General features: G+C 43.2%; 2 protein-coding genes and 1 long non-coding RNA gene across 6 annotated transcripts in view; all 3 read left to right on the plus strand.

Moving 5' to 3' along the window:
- The window catches only part of LOC145723016 (uncharacterized), a 52,349-nt gene extending 42,679 nt beyond the window's left edge, over positions 1–9,670 (plus strand). The window contains exon 2 of the long non-coding RNA XR_014147721.1: positions 8,019–9,670. This is a non-coding gene — a long non-coding RNA (uncharacterized LOC145723016). The remainder of the gene's footprint in view (positions 1–8,018) is intronic.
- Positions 908–5,399, plus strand: PAQR8 (progestin and adipoQ receptor family member 8). Its single transcript, XM_031019687.2, has one exon. The coding sequence runs from the start codon at positions 923–925 to the stop codon at positions 2,144–2,146; it is 1,224 nt and encodes a 407-aa protein (XP_030875547.2). The 5' UTR covers positions 908–922; the 3' UTR covers positions 2,147–5,399.
- A 4,955-nt stretch (positions 9,671–14,625) lies between the features above and the next one.
- Positions 14,626–22,349, plus strand: part of EFHC1 (EF-hand domain containing 1) — a 65,113-nt gene continuing 57,389 nt past the window's right edge. For 3 of the 4 annotated variants that reach the window (XM_031019689.2, XM_031019690.2, XM_031019688.2), the window contains exon 1: positions 14,627–14,796. In XM_031019689.2, coding sequence (XP_030875549.2) covers positions 14,734–14,796 — 63 coding nt within the window. In that variant the 5' untranslated portion in view covers positions 14,627–14,733. Of the gene's footprint in view, positions 14,797–22,349 lie in introns of all 4 variants that reach the window. The other variant, XM_081828416.1, reaches the window with a different exon arrangement.

Raw genomic sequence — 22,349 nt, forward strand, 5'->3', positions numbered from 1 at the left:
TTTTGCTTTTCAATATTGATTAAGAAATGTGAGTAGGAAGATTAAATTTTCTTCACTAAAATTAGCAGTGCCTTGAGAAGCACTTGCTGTATCTCTCCCAGCAGAAGGTCTCTGAAGCGAGGGGGCCATTTAGATAAATCAATCAAGTTTTGAACTTCTCTGAAGAAAAGAGGCTGGGAAATGCGAAGTACAGAAGGTAGCTGTATATATGCTGAAAATCCATTTCTTTACCCAAGAAATTCACATGAAAATTTGCAGCTATTTTGTGAAATTTTTTATGAAATAATTTCTATGCTCTGGTTCATCTGTGTCATGTAGAAATTCCAAGTGTAGGGTAAGTAAGCATTTTTGAGGTCTGAAATTCATTGAGTACTGATTTAGGTACCCAGGAGAGACAAATCCAAAACTACTTATCTTCCAGAGCATAATTTGAAAAGAAAATCAATCTTTACAATTAGATTTTATGTTACGTTTAGGCCATGTGTTAATTTTAACTGTTAAAGTATTTCCCAGACTATGTATTGGTCTTTACCAACCAAATTCATGACTCATTTGCCTGTCGTTACTTTGAAGTTCAAGTTAACTATTGCTTATCTCAGAATTTCAAGTTACTGGTGAACTTAGTGGCTATTTTAAGATTAGGTGCTCAAGAAATGTAGGCTATCGTCAGTAACATCAATATTTATAATTTTTATATTTCCATATAATACCTCATACGATTAGAGCCTGATGACTACGTTGTAATAACATCTAGGAAACTTCAAAGCCTCTAAAGGCACCCTTACTTACCCTGTGGCTGTCATTACAACATCTTACTAGATAGGACTTCGCTTCACACCGCCCTGGGTAGCAGAGACGAAACCAGAACCTTCGGGTGGGAGGGGGTCTTGGTCCAACTCGATTGCGTACCGGTGAGACAAAGATGAGGCTCACAGAAACTGTCTGCGGCGCCCCGGCTCCCACTAGAAGCACTGAGCAGCCCCACAGCCCTTGCCGCCGCGCCTCCGAGCGCCTGTCCCCCGGTGTGCCGATTCTCCTGTGTTCTCTGCAGGTCGCCCCGCCGTCCGCCCCGCCGGCAGCCATGACGACCGCCATCTTGGAGCGCCTGAGCACACTGTCGGTGAGTGGGCAGCAGCTGCGCCGCCTGCCTAAGCTCCTGGAGGACGGCCTTCCCAAGATGCCCTGCACCGTCCCCGAGACCGACGTGCCCCAGCTCTTCCGGGAGCCCTACATCCACACCGGCTACCGCCCCACGGGCCACGAGTGGCGCTACTACTTCTTCAGCCTCTTTCAGAAGCACAACGAGGTGGTCAACGTGTGGACCCACTTGCTGGCCGCCCTGGCCGTGCTCCTGCGATTCTGGGCCTTCGCCGAGGCCGAGGCCTTGCCGTGGGCCTCCACGCGCTCGCTGCCCCTGCTCCTCTTCATCCTGTCGTCGATCACTTACCTCACGTGCAGCCTTCTGGCCCACCTGCTGCAGTCCAAGTCGGAGCTCTCGCACTACACCTTCTACTTTGTGGACTACGTGGGCGTGAGCGTCTACCAGTACGGCAGTGCCTTAGCGCACTTCTTCTACAGCTCCGACCAGGCCTGGTACGAGCTGTTCTGGCTCTTCTTCTTGCCCGCAGCTGCCTTCTGCGGCTGGTTGTCTTGCGCTGGCTGTTGCTATGCCAAGTACCGCTACCGCAGGCCTTACCCGGTCATGAGGAAGATCTGTCAAGTGGTGCCAGCAGGGCTGGCCTTCGTCCTAGACATCAGCCCCGTGGCACACCGCGTGGCCCTGTGCCACCTGGCTGGCTGCCAGGAGCAGGCGGCCTGGTACCACACCCTCCAGATCCTCTTCTTCCTGGTCAGCGCCTACTTCTTCTCCTGCCCGGTTCCCGAGAAGTACTTCCCGGGTTCCTGTGACATTGTGGGCCATGGGCATCAGATCTTCCACGCCTTTCTGTCTGTCTGTACGCTCTCCCAGCTGGAGGCCATCCTTCTGGACTACCAGGGGCGGCAGGAGATCTTTCTGCAGCGCCATGGCCCCCTGTCTGTCTACATGGCCTGTCTTTCGTTCTTCTTCTTGGCGGCCTGCAGCGCTGCCACCGCAGCCCTCCTGAGACACAGAGTCAAGGCCAGACTGACAAAGAAAGATTCCTGAGACTGGCAGGTGGGGTGAGGTGTGGAGGCAGGCTGTCTGATTTGGGGAAAACTCAGTACAACAAGAGGAGTTGACTTTTTGTTTTTAAGAGTTGCTTTCAAATTAACACAAGTTTCCAAGGGTATGCTATGGAATTGGAAAGCCAAAGGATTCAAGAATTTTGTTGTTAATAGTTGTTGCTAATAAAAGGAGTATTACTTTTCCCTCCGTGTCATAGCCTTACAAGATACAGGAAAGGAAGGGACGTTCGCTAGGATTCATGGGACACTGAATTAAGGACAATCTTTCTGCCTGAAAATTTAGTGGAATTCTGACTTTGGCCTGCAGGGGCAAGTCCTGGAGCTAAAGGGAGAACAAAGTTGGACTGGAAAGTAAGTACGTGGCTGGTCCACACCGTATTGGAATGGCCATCCTACTATGATGGTTTTTGGTAATTGAGTAAACTGACCCAAGAACTTGATTTCATTTGGATTTCAGATGATCCAGGGTGGAGAAGTCAGAATCTTCAAGATGATTCAATGAAACCCTTAGACATAATGAATTACTCGGTTCATCTGAGTTCTGGTCCCCCCTGTCTTGCCCACTCTGACACTGACCCTTTTCTCAGGATGACGTCTGCCTAGCTGTTTTCTCTACAGTGTACTCCCATCTGTACCTTGCATGGTAATATAGAGGACTATGAAGTCGTCATATTTCCAGGAAATGCTTGGATCCATGTGGACATTCAGGAAGTTTATTTTCATATACTACTAAATGGTACTAGAAAGTACAGTGCCAAGAGCCAGCAGGAGGCCCAGCCAACAAGCATGGATACTGTTTCGTGTCATGAGACCCTTCTGTTTTATTCCTGTGGACTGCAGTACTTGAGATCTATCAGGGCTGCCTTACAGGCCAGAAAATCTGGGGCTTGTGCTAGGGAGTTTTCTCCAGATTCGGACCAGCATGTTTAAAAAACAAAAAACAAAACAAACAAAAAAAAACCCTAATAGAGTGAATTGGTTCTGGTCCTTCTAGGGATCAACCCAAGGTCCAGCCTCTTAACTAGATGCTGCCATGTAAAGGACCCACATAACTACCCTAGTTCAGGGTCCTCAGGCTGGAGGTTATGCCCCAACTTAGAGCTGAATCCTTAAAATAATCAAACCCCAGGACAGATGAGCATGTGTGATCATTGTGGGTTGGTCCCTGAAGGCTCCTTTGGGTAAGAATGGTGAACCAGATACCCTGTAGCTAGAATTTTCTGTTGCCCAGTAGCTTCTGTGGAATAAGTGGTACTTGTGACTGATGTGTTCTGGTCACACAGCCCTCTCTGAGGACCGATTTATGTACTAATCCAGTGAAGGGGGCTGTGTTGATGGAGGAGCCATGGAAGTCTTCTCAGAGGCTATGTTTCCTATCAGTATAAGGTCCCTTTTACTACAAAGAGAAGTACTTTGTTTTCACTCCAGTTGGATGAATCTCTTCTGTTAATAGGTTATTTTATCTTCAGGTCTTTGTTTTCTTCCTTTCTCTGAGCGATTTGTGGATTTTGTGCCTTATAAATGGAAACATATGAACACTTAATAGATGGCCATGTGGAATTTTCAGTTTTGGGTTATTGGGATAAGAAAAAAAGAATGCATTGCTTTTGAGCCAGTGGATGAAAGAAACGTCAGAAAACCAGAATTACTTATAAATCAAAAGGTACTGTCAACCAAAAAAAAAACAAAAAAAAGAAGACACTATCAGTCTGCATTTGGCAAAACAAAGCAAAACAAAAAACACAGCCTCAACTGAAGCTTTCCTATAATCTTCATATCAAGAAAGCATATGCCTTGTCTGCTACATGGATTTCCTAGATGGATTTCTCTGTTAATCCTTAAATACCTGAACTTCTGTGCTACCCAAGTGTCTTACCTAAGCTTCTGGTGTCTAGGCCAAATTCATCACAAATAAAGTTGGCAGAACTGAAGCCAGGTGAACTAAACAAGGGAGTGGGGGAGTTGTACAAACACATTGCAAGAAGAAGGTCAGTTTAAAATGGGGACTAGAAAATGTTTGAAATGTTCATTTTTATGGATTCAAAGACCATATTCTTCTAAAAGTTGGGAGGAAAGTGTAAGTCAGGCTCTTGAATATGGCGGTGGTCCTGCTGGACAGAGATCTTCAGGCCAAATGCAGGTATTTTTTAGAAAATAAGAAATAGGGCAGCAACAGCGATCTTTAATTGTAGTCGACAGACCGAGGTCAGCTGACCCACTCTAAACGGTCTGTGACAAGTTCAGATAGATGAAACTCTTTAAGATATTGCCATGAAATTATTACTCTAATTTACACAGGTATTGGTCCCTCAAGTGATAGGAAATTTTTAAAAAATAGTTTTTCACCAGAGATATTTGAGAGCATTGGGGACTAGGTATCGAATTAAAATACCAGTGTCATAAAAAACAAACAAATAAAATAATCAGTGTCTCATTAGAAATATATAAGCATAAGAAATGCAAATGTTTTAAGTTACTCAGACTTTTGAGGGACTAAATACTCCTTTTAGAACATTTTCATTAAAATGAGTGTATCAGCAAGGAACAGACCTAATTTATTAAAAGAAATAATTAAGTATTTGATAAAGGAGATGATTGTTTTACTCCCCCATAGCCTCCCCTACAGTTGACATCTGGAAATTCTGCCAGTTCTCTCTATATTAAAACGTAAATGCCTCTGGAAAACCTAAACTATCAGTCATTTACATCTTGTGAATAAAAATTCTGATGGAGTTGTATGAGGCCCTACTCAAGGTAAGGAGATGGGGCATCTGGACACAGCCGACTGGGGACATATTTGCCTATTTCCCTCTTGCCTAGTACTTTCTGACTTATATTTACTAATGAGCTAACGTCAGTACTCCTCAGATGTTAGTTTCATTTCCCACCTCTGCTAAAAGCACTTCACTGAATAACAATATTCTCAGTCCTCTGTTGGAAGCCTGAAATAGTAGGAGCTGAGGTTGTGGAACGAAGGTCGCTCATTCCTGACTCCTGTCCACAAATGGTACCTTAATACTTAGCAGGTTCTTCAGATGCTGCACTGTAGGTTCAAGTGGACCCTCCAGATGGCGCTCATGTCTTACTCGGCGTGGCTATTGTATCCAAGTCTTTGGGCTATTAATTGTATGGGTCCTAGTGTTTTGCTTGATTGCTTGGCAAAGAAAAAATGGATATTTTCTGTTAATATAAATCTACTTACACGAGTGACCATTAAACAGATTTTGTATATATGGATTGTTGTACTGTCAACAACTATCTTGTTTCTTTGACAAGGCCTACCTTAAAGAAAGATTTTATCTAGACAAACATTGCCAGGAGGAGGAGGTCAGGACACTTTATATCCACCTAGAAGTAGGAAAGTACAAAATCTTTAAAAATCTCCATACCCCAGCCCCCCAAATATACACACACACCCTAAATCCCCACTTGTGAAAAGATCATATTGCCACCCCCACCCCACAAAAGGTATGGAGTTGATTTCTCTGAGGATTTCCATCTAATTGAATAAATACTTCTAGTTTCATGGGAAATAGTGTTAAATGTTTTCAAAATTTTGAATTGATGGACTACATTTTTAAAATACAAAACTTATGAATTATAATTGTACTATAATAGCTACCATAATGAATGTGTTGTGAAATGTGGCACCTATCTACCAAAGGATTTTGTAGCCTGTTATATTTAATAGCTGTGAAAAAAAAGTCATTCTCCAGACTGCTCCAGCTTCAAGCCACAGTACTGTCACAACAGTGAGAAGACAACATTTGTCTGGCTTGAGGCACCACTGATAGGATTATGGATATCCCTCTTGCCCTAACCCTTTTTATGACCCATGGGGGCCGTAGGCAGCTTGCAAATGCTTCTGTTGTCACTATTAATAGTTTAACCACTCTTCAGTTATTGATTCATCAAGTATTTATGAGCACCTATTGGTGGCAGGTACCCATGTTGGCTCTGGAGATACCACAGTGAGGAAAAGAAAGCAGGGACCCTTCCACAGAGAGTTTTCAGACTGCTAACTGAACCAGCATCTTCCCACGTTGGGCCATCACAGGATCTCCCTCTAGGTCTTGGTCTCCTAGTCACAACCAGAGGGCCAGATGGCCAGCCAAACCCAGGGGAGGCTGGGACTTGCTCTGTACCGGAACATTTTTAAAAGGATTGAGATCTCTCCCTTTGCCCCCCAGAGACTAGAAATATCTCTCCCACCAGCAAGGCTGTCACCTATGGTCAGACCTCAACCCTTGTTACTCCCATTGCTTCTCTAGCCCTTTACACTGTCCTCTAGTGTTTAATTCAGTCTCAGACACACTTCTCACCATCTGGACACAGAGTAGCCCTATATTTCCACAGGCAGTAGTTAAAGTCCCAGGTAATTAAAGCGCCATCCTTCAGGGAATGTAGGGTTTCAACCTGAGTACAAGTTCCTGATTTAGTAAATTGGAAACAGCATGTTACACTCTGGCTGTCTCCTTTAACAAAAATAACCATCTTATCCCTTAAGGAACTTTTACTAAAATAATATGGAAGGAAAAGCTTTGCAATAAAAGGAAAATTCATTTAAACATTAATTTTGAGAGCATATCTATCTAAAGTAAGGGCTTTTCTTACCTAACAGGATCTCATAGGAAGAGGTGCGCACTGTATTTTAGACTCTAAGAGGCCTTGACCAATTCAAAGGCTACAGAGTAACACCTCAGATCTCATCGTGCATTATGCTTTCCAAAACATTTCCACATCCATTCAAGCTTCTAAATAATCATGTGAAGCAAAGCCAAAAAGATCTCCACTAAACTAGGAAACACCCTAGGAAAGTGGAATGATTGGTTCAAAGTCACATAACTCGTTGTAATGTTTAAACTCAAACGCATTTTTCCTTCAGATAAATCCAAGGGTCAGCTAATCAGAAACATCAACACCCAAATATTTGCAGAGCCCTTTACAGTGTGTAAATAGTAAAAGTAAGCACTTTTACTATTGTGCATACTTTAACCTAATCTCATTTTAACTTTTGTTCCTAAATACCTCATGAATAGCGGGGGTTGTATTGTTTCTTTGCAGGTTGAAGTGACCTACTTCACACTGTGTCCTTGGATGCCAAATAAAGCATTCTTTGCACCTCACAGTTTTCTTAGAGCCCAAAGGCGACAGGCCCAATTGGCGACAGGCCCTTGCTGGCCTAGAGTATGACGTCAAATCTCACTCTCCAGTCACAGATTCTTGAAAATACTTTGATTCCTTGGATAAGAAATTCATCTGGTATTGATAATCTTGCCAGGGTTATGCAAACCCTCCCTCTCCTCTTTCCCTAGGGATTGTCAGTTATTCAAACAATCCGTTCTCCCAGGGACTTTGACAAGTGGTATGACTTTGAATATGGGATTTAAAAAAAAAATTCTTCTCTGCCTTATAAAAGAGTTATACAGACTTAGCAGAAAGTCCCCCAAAAGTCCTTATTTCTCATTTTCAAGTAATATGTGCTAATTAAAGAAAATGCAGAAAAATGGGGGGAAAAAGATAATCCACGGGCCCATCATGAAAATAAATCTCTCCAGGGGAAAAATAAGGCTATGGTGAAATGTCATCAGTGATAGGTAAATTAGCTAGTGTCACATAAAATTATGCTTCCTGAAGAAAAACAGAAATTGGGAACGAGAAATTTTAAGCAACCTAATACTTTCATTCTACAAAGTACAAAATCAACGGTCTCTGGCTCGATTTACGGGAATACCAAGATAGTTACATTACACCCCCTTCTGACATTACACTATGTCGGTAATTTGATGATGCCGTGGCTGAGATATTGGCTCACACGACAAAGCCGATGGTACGTTATCTTGTGTTGAAAGAATTCTTTGAAATGCTTCTCCTGACTCAAGCCCTCTGAGAGTGCCCTGCTAGAAAGACCTTCACTGGAGGGGAGGCCTCACCTGCTGAACTGGTGAGTATCCGGATTCACTGGCAGCCACTCCACAAACTCTGACCACCACTCGGTGCCAAGCCCTGTTCTAGGAATACAGCAATGGACAAAACACACAAATCCTTGCCCTTGGGGAGCTTACATTCAGGGGCTGGAGGTAGGGGTAAGACAGACAATGAACCAAATAAGTAAGTTATATAGAATATTAGAAGGCGACGGTGCCAAGAAACAGAAAGCAAGGAAGAATAGGCCAGAGGGGCAGGGTGGGTGTGCAGTTGTAAACAGGATCAGGGAAGACTCCAGAAAGAGGTGAGGGAGTTGGCTCTGTTTCTCTCCCAGGCAGAGGGAAGAAGTGCAAGGGCCCTGAGGCCAGAGTACACTAGGAATAGCAGGAGGCCAGCATGAACGGAGAGAGGGAGGGCAGTAGGAGATGCAGATTGTGAGAGCCTTGTAAGCACTTTGGCTCTTACTGTGACTTCAGGACAGGGTATTCTGGGGAAGAATTCTGTTCGAGAAAATTCAGGGTCATTGTTTACCTACATGGACTAATTACTAATTACACATTACCTTGCCCATAGAAGACAGAGTAAATCTTGTTCCCTTCAATCTACACAAAACCAGGTTATCATTAAGTGATTCCATCTGTGGGCCTGGCCACATGGACTCGGTTCCCGTGGACACACTCTGGTGCCTGGAGGATTCTTCCCAGATTCTTCTTGGCATTTTTTTTTTTTTTTTTAAGTGCTCAGAACACTGACCTCCACTTCCCAGATAGGCTTTGAATGTTTCCTTGTTCTCCAGACACTGGTTTGTACTCTAGGTAATCCTCTGGGCAAAAATGCAATGAAACGCCCAGGGCAGAGTCTATAAACTAGGAATAATGATAACATTAACAGTTTACATTAGCTAGTGCTCACTCCTTGCCAAGTCCTTAGCCGAGCTGTTTTCTTAGATTCTTTCATTTAACCCTTCATACCACCCTATGAGATAGATGTTATTGTTGCCTCCATGTTACAAATGAGGAAACTGATAGATTGGGTAAGTTTGTCCTGGGCTACCTGGCTAGTAAGTAATGCAATCTCACAGAGACTTGGGACTTTGAATCCAGAGTCCGTATTCGTAACAACCAAAACAAAGTGAATGTAGAAGGTCTTTTGGTCTAACTTCCCCACTGCCAATTGTGTGAAATAGAAGTGTAGAATTGGGAAGGAAAGGTAATACGGATTTTTGTGTGTGTGTGTGTGCCCTCATAAATGAAATAAACCTAAAGACGCAGTTCTTGTTTCATTTCTAGACACTTGAGCCAAGCATAAGTCCTCAGGCTGTTACTGCTGAAGCAGGACCGATAGTAAAATTCTTAAATGTATTTTTGTGCTAGAATCCAATGCAGACCTAGTCACATGACAAATGTCAGTCTCAGAAGCCATCTGTGACCGTCTGGAAGAACTTCGAGGACTCAAACCAGCTTTAAGAACCACCGACTATCCTGATTATTTCCCTACACTTCTCTAGTGAATCCTTCCTTATCTTCAGGACCTGTTAAATATATCCTATTATTCATTAAAGTGAACTTGAGCACTATTCTGGGTTAACGCACTTTCTTTTTCTCAAAGACAACTATGGAAACATGCAAAGCATCTCCACTCAGTGTTTTTTTGTTTTTTTTCCAGCAAGAACAAGTCATTTTGGAATCTAATTTTACTGTGGTAAAAATACCTCAGCACAAAGTTCGCATTCAATAAGTACTAGTGGCAATCATTGTCATAATTATTATTATTTCTATCACTTTATGCAGAGCAGGGTGCTGTGGGTTCTATACAGAAGTGTCCACCCTTTCCATGGGCTCTCGGAGGTATCTCCAAGAATGGGAGCTCTCTGTCCTCGGGAAGGATTTCTCTCTACTCATAACAAATTAATACATGTTTTATTTTCCTAAGGTTCTGCATATTTTTCATCCATAGCTTTCACTTGGTTTTCAAGATGACCCTATGACCCCCAAACAATTAGTGATCATTAATTCTGGTTCAGGCTTCTCATTTTAGAGATGAAAAAAACAGAATCGCAGGTAGGTAAGTTGTTTGAGCTCACACAAATATTCATAACACAGTGAGGACACGACTATGGTTCTTAAGACCCCAACCTGGTGTTTCATTTTCTGTTCCATGCTGCATATATAAAAGGAGAAAAGGAAGACTGTTTGAGGTGTGCAATGGGAGAGGGGGTATCAAAGGCATTTCCCCATTGTTTCAAGGTTACCATTTACCTGAATTAATGGACTCCACCTGCCTGTCCACATTTGGAATCCACAACTATAGTGGATATTACTGCCACATCACTCTTATATTTCTCTTTGTCCATACTGTTAAAAGCCTTCTTAGATCAGAGATGACTGACAAGCAGGATTGCAAGGTCAATGATCCCTCACATGCCGAAGGAGGAGTATCTTTTCCATCTGAGAGAAGATGAGGTGGAGTGTAAGAAATATTCAGCTGGGAACCAGTCATTAGCTGATGGTTTCTTAATCTCTTTTGGGCTGGGGATTTCTCATCAGTAAAATGAGTGGGCTGGATAGTGTCGATCGATTTCCAAGTTTTTTGATTGTGACCATGAAAAAAATACCCGGAATATGAATGTGTATGTACATTTTTTGAAAACTTTTTCAGTAAATTATTCTTACCCACATAATATGGGATACATCCTGATAATTTATATCCTATTTCTTCCCTTTTTTAATGAAAAATTCTGACTGTTGTCACAATCCATTAAGTTGATTTTACCGCCTCCTAATGGAGACTGGCAGTTAAAAATACTGGGTCATTCCAGTGACTCAAAAGTCATTCACTCACTTAGTTGGTCAATCATTGTAGAACTGCTTATTGAGTATTTATGAGGTGTCAGCACTGTGTTGGGATCCGGGAAAATGGCAGTGAGCAAAACAAAGAACCTATCTTTATGATGCTTATAGCCTGTGAAATCTCTGATTCTGTGAGGTGATGTGTGATAGGCTTTTTCAGAGAGAAGGGAATGCCATCTGAATCAACTAAAGTCATAGAATGTGTCTGACTTAAGGAAGAAAAAAGCAGCAGAAACACAAGTTTTTCGGAACCCCTGGCAGGAAACCACTGAAAGGCCAAAACTAAACCCAAATTGCATGAGTTTGTGTCAAATGAAGATTTTCTGTGGGTCCTAAATCTAGGACCTAAAGTGCCCCTATAACTACTTGGAAATCCCTGATGATGTTTCTCCTTCTACCATACTTTGCAAAGATCGAGGTGGCTTGACTGGGCACTCTTGGATAAAAGATTCCAGAAATTAAGGAGTGAGCAGTGGAAAGGAATGCTGGATAGCACTCTGACTGAGGGACACTCCCCTGCAAGGTCTTAACCACGATGGTCACACACTAGCCACACCCCCAGCACTTCAAACTTACAGGTGTAGAATTGAGTTTTTCAGAAACCATGCTGTACCGTTTTTATCCAGCAGAGGGAAGTAGAGCACCCAAAATCATTGCATAAATATCTATGAGACACACACACACACACACACACACACACACACGCCTGCTTGATATATGTCCTGTGACTTTAGGTACTGAAGAATAATATCACAGGATTGCAAACAAATTCTGGATAAAGCCAGCGCTCTGGGCAAAATCCTGAAAAAGGAGATGCCTAATTTAGGCAACTGCTTTATTTTAACCTCTGCCAGTCTGCTATCTCCCATCAGTTCCTGGGAGTCATCAACCAGCATGAGGCCCTCTTTCGGGTTTGGTCTGCTGGCAGACTGCTCTTTCCATATTTTCCTTTCCCCACGTTGTGAAACACCTGCTAAAGTCATGTGATATTTCTGTGGTCTTCTGAGTCCAGGCTTTATGCACAGCCTTCAGACCGTGGCACTTTTTACTTGAGCTGTCAGGGATGGTCAGTTTCCTGCTCTCTCCTGTATATTGCACCAAGTGGAAAATGGTGAGTGCAGACTGAAGCCTGCTCCATGCTGAGTAGTCATGTTTGGGAGAAACGGGATATAAACTCTTTAAAAAAAGATTTCATTTACTTATTTGAGAGAGTGAACAAGAGAGAGAGCACAAGCCAGGCGGTGGGGGGAGAGGGAGAGGGAGAAGCAGGCTTCCCGCTGAGCAGGGAGCCCCATGAGGGGCTTGATCCCAGGATCCTGGGATCATGACCTGAGCCAAAGGCAGCAGCTTAACCAACTGAGCCACCCAGGCGCCCTGTGATATAAACTCCTAATCATACCAAACTTCAGGGTTCAAGCAGTTTTCCGAAGCCCTACCTTTTTTTTTTTTTTTATCCCCCCCACCCTTCTTTACACACTTGTCCCTGTGCTTTTTAGCATTGATGCAACACGGACCAGCTTCCTCTCCTCAGGGGTGATGGCATTTTTAGGAGAATATAGACCAAGAAAAGTTTTCCTCACCATGCACTTCTAGGGTCTGAAAGTATTAAAACACACTTGGTTAGCCATTTAACTATTGTGTTCTTCTGGAACAGAAAGGCATTTGAGCAGAGGCCACTCCTCAAATAGAAACAGATGACACAATGGACAATAGGCTTAGGCATGACTTACCCTTTCCAGCCCCCATGGACTCCTTCCCTACCCAAACTAGGGAATATAGACCCAAGTGCAACCATGCAGTTAGTCCAGAAGGGCTCTTTCAAGTGTATCCTAATGCCATGGATTTACTTTTATTAAGATAGGGGGGAGGGCAGGATCGTATAACTGGTAAGAGTTAAAGGTTATTATCAAGAGTCAGCAAGGATTATAGCTACCAGCGTTTCTGGATACTCAGCATCAATGAGGTGGAGAGAAGTGAGAGAGGCATCTTCAACCTCTTTAAAGGTTGAACTTACCATTTTGAAGTATTCTTCCAGTAGCTGGCTTGTATCCTAGGTCAGTGGCTAAGATATAATGCAATGGACAGATGCTTTTAAAGTTTTCAGTAAATTCAACAATGGTAATTCATCGATTTTTAAAGCATTAAATGCCTGCATTAAAGTAATAGACTAATCGAAAATTTTTAAAAATTTAAAGGTAAAAAAAGGGGAGGGGGGCGCCTGGGTGGCTCAGTCGTTAAGCGTCTGCCTTCGGCTCAGGTCATGATCCCAGGGTCCTGGGATCGAGCCCCGCATCGGGCTCCCTGCTCCGCGGGAAGCCTGCTTCTCCCTCTCCCATTCCCCTGCTTGTATTCCCTCTCTCGCTGTGTCTCTCTCTGTCAAATAAATAAATAAAATCTTTAAAAAAAGGGGGGGGGAGGGGACAAAAACAGGAAAACAGAAGTAGTAAGGAGAGAGGAGAGGTTAGCGGAAAATAAACTGGGCAGGATGTGGTAGACAGCCACATAACTGCTTCAGGTGCCATCAGTGGATTCATGTCCTTCACCCCCTGAGCTTCATGCCCATTAGTGAAGCCCAATAGGGGGATTTGCTCTGACAAGCAACAATAAAACTAAAGCTGCTGTCTGCATTAGCACTAAACTACCCATGACGTGGAGCTATGCTTCCTGTGGCAGGCTTGCTACTCTATCATGTTCCTAAACTGGCTCATTATCAGGAACAGCTGTTATAAAAATCAGATTCCTGAACTCTATTTCAGACCTAATGAATCCCATGTCTGGGCACCAGGGTTTTGTTTTTTGTTTTTATTTTTAAACTCCTCAGTGCTGATGGATAGGTTTTTTCTTTCTTTCCTGAAGATGCTTCATGAACGAGATTATATTTCTTTAAAGGCATAATAATTTAAACAAGTTTTATAAAAATCACCAAAGGCGAGAATACCTACGATCCTGACACTATTTCACCCCACTTGTTTGCGTCTTTATGACTTAGTTTTCTCTTCGAAGGAGATGCATTTCCCCCTGTGGGTCGTATCTTTGCACTGCAGCGGCAGATAGGTATAGAGATCAAGAGAATTGAGATAAGCACCCTATAGCTCTACAGTCAACGAATACTGAGTGTCCTGGGGTGAATAGGCAAGGCCCAGGCCTTCAAGAATTGAGAGGCTGCAGAGCGGCAGGTGTTGACCCGTAGAATAAGGAGAGGCGAAGATGGAAAATGATAATGCAGCAATGGGAAGATCAGGGACGAGACGGTTGCATTAGTTCACTGAACATCCTTGAGCAAGAGATACAACCATGAGTAATCCGCAGCCCCTGCCCCCAACAAGCACGGGCACGAGGTGCCACTTTCAGCCGGAACCAACCGTTTACACTTTAGTGTGAACCGGGACAAGAGCCCTTTTCCCAGGGCTGGGAGAAGGCGGGGCCCGAGCTCACGGCGCGGGCGGGGAGCGGTGAGGACTGGGTGGACGGAAGGAAGCACCTTCCCCTCCACTGTAACCCCTCTAAAGGCTGGCCCCCACCCCTGCACCTCAAGGCGACGAGGGGAGCCTCCTCGCAGTCACCTCCTCCCACCACGCCCACCAGCTCCCACCTCAGTCAGAATGCTGGGCCCGCGGGCGGCGCACGCGCAGACCCGTCGCGCCCGCGCCTCAGGCCCCGACCCCGCGCGCGGCGCTCCGGATGTTTGGCATTACCATGGAGCTCCGCGAGGCCGGCGTACGCGGCTTGTCGCCCGGGCAACCCGGGAGGCCAACACCCGACCCAGGTGGCGGCGCCGAAAGCGGCGGCGATGGTGTCCAACCCTGTGCATGGCCTGCCCTTTCTCCCGGGCACGTCCTTTAAGGACTTCACGGTGAGGACTTCTCGGCCCCACCCCCGGGCGGCCTCGGAGGGCTCGCCCCTTGGTGCACCTGCCTCCTCCACCCAAGATTGCCCTCTCCCTTCAGACCCCGTCCTCTGTCCTCACCTTTTCTCTGTCCGCCACCACAATTCCTGCGTCCTCCCCTCCAGCCTCACCCTCTCTCTCCCAGCCTTTGCCCTCCGCTCCATCCTCTCTAGTTTTTTCACTCCATCCTGGCAGTCTGTTGGCCTCCTTCGTTCTCGTCGTCCTAGCTGCATTCTTCCTCCTGCCCTGCTCCTTTAGCCCCTGCCTCTCCTCCCTCTAGATCTTTGTTTTCCCCCACTTTCCTCCCAAGCTCTGGCTAGGTCCTCTCCTAGCTCATTCTCCCACACCGTACCCCTTTCTGCCCAGCTCCCTTCTTAACCGCCCTCAGTCCCCCAGCCTAGCCCCTTCTCCCAATCAGCCTCCCTACATCTTCGTCCTCCTTCCCACAGCCCCATCCTGCCCATCTCCCCAGGCCTATCATTCCCTCTCGCCTCCTTCCTCTTCCTTATTCTGGACCCACTAGTCTTACCCCCTCCCAGCTCCGTCTCCTGTCTTATATAAATCATTTATACTCATTCTCCTCTTTCCACCAGGTTCTTTTACGCAGTCTCCGCCCTCCTCATTTATGCTTCTACCTAGCCCCATCCCTTTTCCGTTCAGCACTTCTGACTTGTCTACAGCGTAGTCCCACCTTCTCCCCAGTCCTGTTTTATCTTCTTTCTCAATTGCTGTTTCTCCAAAAGTTAGACTTTCAACACTTGCCTATCTTCCTCCCAAACCATCCCTCCCTGCTTTGTAGGAGATAATTCCATTCCAGTCCTTTCAACCACAATTGATTAGCTGTTTTTTTTTCTTCCCCCGGTCCTATTCTTTTCTAACATTTTAATGAAAGATTCCTGATTAGATGATTTTGCTCCTTCCCCACTTTAATTGTTTTTAGTTGTATTCTGTAGAAAAAAAAAAGCTTGTTTTTTTTTCCTCCTGACATAGCTTAGCCCTTGACAGAATTATTTAGTAAACTATCATAGATGAGACAATAATAAGTTGTATTTGTATAGCTTAATAATTTAAGCTGTAAGCTCCTTTCCATGTATATAAAGGTAAGATAAAATACATAGTCCATTTATTTTCTTTGGGAGAATGAACTGAAATTGAAATTTTGGTGAGGGAGTGTGGATTCTGAGCCTCTTCTTCATAATTATCCCTGCATTAAGACACAGCATCATAGAGCTTTTCCTTCAGTGGGCTTTTTCATTCTATGTAAGTTAGAAAATGTAGGCACATTCCTGTCCCGTGCAGGAGCAGCCTAAGCATTTGGTGTTGGTGAGTGTGGGTTACCCACAAGGCAGGGTTGAGTCGATTTGGGGGATTACAAATGTGCAGACTGTAGGTCCCAGGCTCTGAGAATATACATTGCTGTACTTCATATAAGAAGAACTGTGCCCTGGACATATTTTCTATTTTAAATACACGGTCCAAGTGTCAACCTATTTGCCTATTTGGTCACTATCTTTACTCAGCACTGAAGAACTAGGTGTGTATAACACTCAAAGCATTCAGAAGGTGAACCATAATGACTAAGAGGGGCGGGGAGGCTACCCAGTCTCTGGTATTTTGTTAGACTAGCCTGAACAGACTAAGACAGTTTGTAAATATTTTCTCCCGTTCCCTAGGTTGCCTTGTCATTTTGTTGATTATTTCCTTTGCTGTACAGAAGCTTTTTAATTTTATGCAGTTCCACTTGTTTATTTTTACTTCCGCTGACTGTGCTTTTGGTATTATATCAAAACCAATGTCAGGGAGCTTTTTCCCTTTTTTTCTTCAAGGAGTTTTACAGTTACAGGTCTTATGTTTAAGTCTTCAATCATTTTGAGTTAATTTTTGTGAGTTCTATAAAATAGGGATCCAGTTTCTTTCTTTTGCCTGGATACCCAGTTTTTCCAGCACCATTTATTGAAGAGACTGTCCTTTCCCCATTGTGTATTCTTGGCACCCTGTCAAAGACAGTTGACCATATATGCATGAGCTTATTTCTGGGCTCTATTCTGTTCCATTGGCTTATGTGTCTCTTTTTATGCCAGTACCATGTAGTTTTGATTACGGTAGCTTTGTAATGATAGTTTGAAATCAGGAAGTGTGACGCCTCCAGCTTTGTTCTTCTTTCTCAAGACTGCTTTGGCTATTGGGGGTTTTTGTGGTTCCATGCAAATTTTAGGATTGTTTTTTCTATTTCTGTGAAACATGCCATTGGAATTTTGATAAGGATTGCACTGAATTTGTAGATCACTTTGGATAGTGTGAACATTTAAGCGGTATTAATTCTTCCAATCCAAGAACACAAGATATCTTTCCATTTGGTTGTGCCTTCTTTAATTTCTTTCATCAGTGTCTTATAGTTTTCAGTGTATAGGTTTTTCATGTACTGAAATTTATTCCTAAGTATTTTATTGTTTTTTTGCTATACAGAATTGTATAGAATTATAAACAGAATTGTTTTCTTAATTTCAATTTCAGATAGTTCATTGTTAGTATATAGAAACACAATTTTTCTCTGTACGTTGATTTTGTATCCTGCAACTTTACTGAATTCATTGGTTCTAACAGTTTTTTGGTGGAGTCTTTAGGGTTTTCTGAATGTAAGATCATGTCATCTGCATACAAAGAGGGTTTTACTTCTTCCTTTCCTATTTGGATGCCTCTTAATTCTTTTTGTTGCCTGATTGCTCTGGCCAAGACTTCTAGTTCTATGGTGAATAGGAATGGTAAGAGTGGACACCCTTGTCTTGTTCCTGATCTTAGAGGAAAAGTTTTCAACCCTTCACCATCGAGTTTGATGTTAGCTATGGTCTTGTCACATATGGCCTTTACTATGTTAAGGTATGTTCCTTCTATACTCAGTTTGTCAAATTTTTATTATGAATGGATGTTTTGTCTTTTTCTTCATCTCTTGAGATGATCATATGATTTTTATCTTTCATTCTCTTAATGTGTTGCATAACAAGTACTCACGTGTGTATGTTGAGCCATCCTTACATCTCAGGAGTAAATCCCACTTGGTCATGATGTATGATCCTTTTAATGAGCTGTTGAATTTGGTTCGCTAATATTTTTTGGTAATTTTTGCATCTATATTCATCAAGGATGTTGCTCTGTAACTTTCTTTTTTTTATAGTATCCTTATCTGGTGTTGATATCAGGGAGATCTTTCTTGTTTCTTAATGCATGCATTTATCACTATAAAATCCTCTATTGGGGCACCTGGGTGGCTCAGTTGGTTGGGTATCTGACTTTTGGTTTTGGTTCAGGTCATAATCTCAGGGTTGTGGGATGGAGCTCCGTGTTGGGTGCTGCCCTGGGCGGGGAGCCTGCTTGGGATTCTCTCTCTCCCTCAGCACCCCCATCCCTACCCCCACTGCTCTCTCTCTCTTGCTGTCTAAAACAAAACCAAAAAAACCCTATTAAACTCCTTTTGCAGGTTCCCAAAGGTTTACATATGTTGTGCTTCTATTTTCATTTGTTTTAAGATACTTTTTGATTTCCTTTTTGATTTCTTCTTTGACCCACTGGTTGTACAAGGGTGTGTTGCTTAATTTCCACATATTTGGGAGTTTTTCAGTTTTCTTCCTGTTACTGATTTCTGGTTTCATATCATTGTGGTGCAAAAGCATACTAGGTATGATTTCAATCTGCTAAGACTTGTTTTGTCACCTATCATATAACCTATCCTGGAGAATGTTGATATACTTTAGAAGAATGTGTATTTTGCTGTTGTTAGATGGATTTTTCTTTTTATGTCTGTTAGGTCTGTTTGGTCTAAAGTATGGTTCAAATCCAACCTTTCCTTGTTCATTTCCTATCTGATTTAGTCATCTATTGAAATCCCTTACTATTATTGTCTTGTTGTCTATTTCTCCCTTCAGATCTGTTAGTATCTGCTTTCATGTGGGGTGCATGTATATTTATGATCATATCTTTTTTCCCCTCTGTTTTATTTTGATTCCAGCATAATTAACATACAGTGTTATATTAGTTTCAGGTGGTTGTTATATCTTCTTGATTAATTGATCCCTTTACTGTTATATAATGACCATCTGTGTTTCTTGTTACCATTTTTGGCTTAAAGTCTCTTTTGTTTGTTGTAAGTATAGTTACCCATGCTCTCTTTTGGTTCCCACTTGCATGGATTATCTTTTTCCATTCCTTCACTTTCAGCTTATGTATGTGCTTCAAGCCACAGCAAGTCTCTTATAGCATAGGCAGCATATAGTTGATCTTGTGGGTTTTTATTTTTTTTTAAATCATCCAGCTTTTTGTCTTTTGATTAGAAAATTCAGTTCATTTATGTTTAGAGTAACTATTGATAGGTAAGGACTTACTAATGCCATTTAATGTTTTCTGGCTGTTTTGTAGTTCCCTCGTTCCTGTCTTGTCTTCCTTTGTGGATTGATGAGTGGTCATAGTAGTATCTTTGATTTTTTTATCTTTATTTTTTGTGAAGCTGCTGTAGGCTTTTGCTTTGTGGTTACCATGAAACTCACATGAAACATATATGTAGGAGTCTATTTTACACTGATAGCAGCTCAACTTTGATCACATATAAACACCCTATCCTTATTTACCCTCCTCGCTTTAGGTTTTTTGATGTCACCATTTATATCTTTTTATATTTTGTGTCCACTAACAAATTGTTGGAGCTACAGAGGTTTTCAGTACTTTTGTCCTTTAATCTTTGTACTAGAATTAAGAAGTGACCACATCACCATGTTACAGTATTAGGGTATTCTAAATCCGACTATATGCTCACTTTATCCATGTGTTGTATATTTTCATGTTACTAATTAACGCCTTTTTGTTTCAGCTTTGAACTTCTTTCAGCATTCCTCATAAGGCAGGTTTAGTGGTAATAAATCTTCTCATCTTTGTTTATTAGGGAAGGTCTTTATCTTGCCTTCCTTTCTGAAGCACATTTTTTTTGGATAAAGTATCCTGTGTTGGCAGTTTCTTTCTTTTAACACTGGCCTGCAAGATCTCTGCTGAAAAATCTGCTGATCGTTTATGGAAGTTCCCTTGTATGAGAGAGGTTTTTTCTTTCACTGCTCTTAAAATTCTCTCTTTGTCTTTGATTTTATTATTATGTGTCTTGGAGAAGATTATTTTAGATTGAAGTTTTGAGTACCAATAGCTTCATAAACTTGAATGTCCAAATCTCTCCCCAGGTTTGAGTAATTCTCAGCCATTATTTCTTTAAATAAAAAGCTTTCTACCCCTTTCTGTATTCTCCTTCTAGAGAAGGATCCAGTGATACATACATGATTTTTCTTGTTGGTATCCCATAAGTTCCATGGGCTTTCTTCATTCCTTTTCATTCTTTTTTCTTTTTGCTCCTCTGTGGGTTAACTTCAAGTTATTTGTCTTCAAGCTTACAGATTCTTTCTTCTGCTTGTTCAGATCTTCTTTTGAAGCTATAGTTGAATTCTTCAGTTCAGTCATTGTGTTCTTCAGCTCCAAAATTTGTTTGGTTCTTTTTTATGTTTTCTATGTCTTTGTTGAACTTCTCACTTTGTTCCTTTGTTGTTTTCCTGATATCATTAAATTGCCCATCTCTGTTCTTTTGTAGGTCTCTGACCATCTTTAGGACAATTCTGAATTTTTTTCATTAGGCAATTCCTGGTTCCCCATTTCTTTGGGGCCAGTTACTATAGGTGGTGGAATCATGTTTCCCTGATTCTTCATGATCCCTGTATCTTGCCTAGGTATCTTCACATCAAGAAGCAGCTACCTCTTCCAGACTTTATGGACTGATTTTGGTAAGGGATGACTTTCACCTGTGGGTGGAGGTATGCTGCAGCTTGCTGTGATCCTGGGCCTAGTGGTGTAGGGCACCAAGTGCAGGGCTTTGTGGCGGCACTGGGTTTAGGTTTAGGGGACATGATGTCTCTTTGGCCCAGGCCACTGGGGTCTATGGCACTGACAACTGTGTAGTCCTTGACAGGTGCTACAGGGGGTCCATAGTGGCTGCAAGGGCTTTGGGGGTCTTTAGCGACCTCCAGGTCCAGCAGCTAGGGAGCAGGGCAAACAGCAGTGGTGACTGGAGCTGGGACACATAATTGGCTGTCGGGTGCCAACTGTGGGTGCCTGTGTAGTGGCAGGGGCCGTTTGCAGACACACAAATGGTGGTGGGAAGCAGAGAAGGCAAGGGCCAGGGCCAACTATGGGCTCACTGGCAGCTGCACGAGGCCCTGGTTGTTGGTGTGTCCTCCTGTGGCTGCACACTCTCCCCCCAGCATGCACACTGCAGTGGAGGCCTGTGATGAGGGTTGGGCCGTGTGCAGATGCACAGCTGGAGGGGCTAGTTCCAAGTGCATGAACGGGGGAGGGGTCAGCCAGAGGGTGTCTGTGCTGGCCTCTTGCACTCCAGCAGCTGCAGAGGCCCAAGCTGGCTGCCGGCGTGGTTCCCAGGCTCTGGCGAGGATGTGGGGAGGGGAGGCTGGGCAAGGGGCTCTGATGCTTGGCATCATGAATGCCTGTGGGATGAACACTGATGAAATCTGCAGGGGGTACCCAGTGGCCGTAGCCATCCTGGCCCTTGGCTTTGGCTCAGTGGTAAGATCTGCCGGGTTTGTCTGCAGAGCAGGTGTCTACACACCACAGTCACTCCGACTGAGGGGCTGCTGCCAGTAGCCCCTGCTTTGCATCCATGTTCCTAGCTGGCCTTATACACTTCAGCTCTGCTGGTCTGGGTGGGAGGAAACTGAAGTGGGACCTTTGTGGACTGCCCCAAAAGACTGGAGAAGCTGGTTGCTCTTCCTTCCTGGCCAGGGGATCTCTTTCTGGCCAGGAAGTTCCCTCTTGACACTGAGCAGTGCTGGCTTGGGGGATGAGATGATGAAGTAAAATGACGTTTTCCTTCTCCTTCTGTAGTTATTCTCAGGTTTTTTGTTCCACTGTGTTCCTAAAACCTCCTGACTGGACTCCAAAGCTCTTCCAGAGCTGTTTTTGTCCATGGATAACTAATTGTTGATCTTTGTGGAAGGGTAGGGAGGCTGGGTGTCCTATGTTACCATTTTGGTCTCTCCTCTGCCTTCAAAAATATTTCCTTCCCACTTTTTTCTTTTTTTATTTAATCTTTTGTTTTTTTTCAATTTCCGAAAAAAAAATATGTTCATTATAAAAAAAAAATCAACTTAATTCAGAAAGAATACAGAGAACATTATCCAAATCCACTTTCTTTTTGTGCACGTGTTTGCATGCTTCTAATTATAGTACACATATAATTTTATTTTTTTTAATTTTTTTTTTAAGATTTTGTTTATTTGAGACAGAGAGCACAAGTGGGGAGGAGGATCAGAGGGAGAGGGAGAAGCAGACTCCCAGCTGAGTGGGAAGCCCTATGTGGGGCTCGACCCCAGGACCCTGAGATTATGACCTGAGCCGAAGGCAGACACTTAACCAACTAAGTCACCCAGGTGCCCTATGGTATACATATAATTTTATATACTGCTTTTTTGGGCTTATTAAAT

This window comes from Leptonychotes weddellii, chromosome 8 (genome assembly GCF_054177405.1).
Source record: "Leptonychotes weddellii isolate Sample4059 chromosome 8, ASM5417740v2, whole genome shotgun sequence".
NCBI classification, from domain to species: Eukaryota; Metazoa; Chordata; class Mammalia; order Carnivora; family Phocidae; genus Leptonychotes; species Leptonychotes weddellii.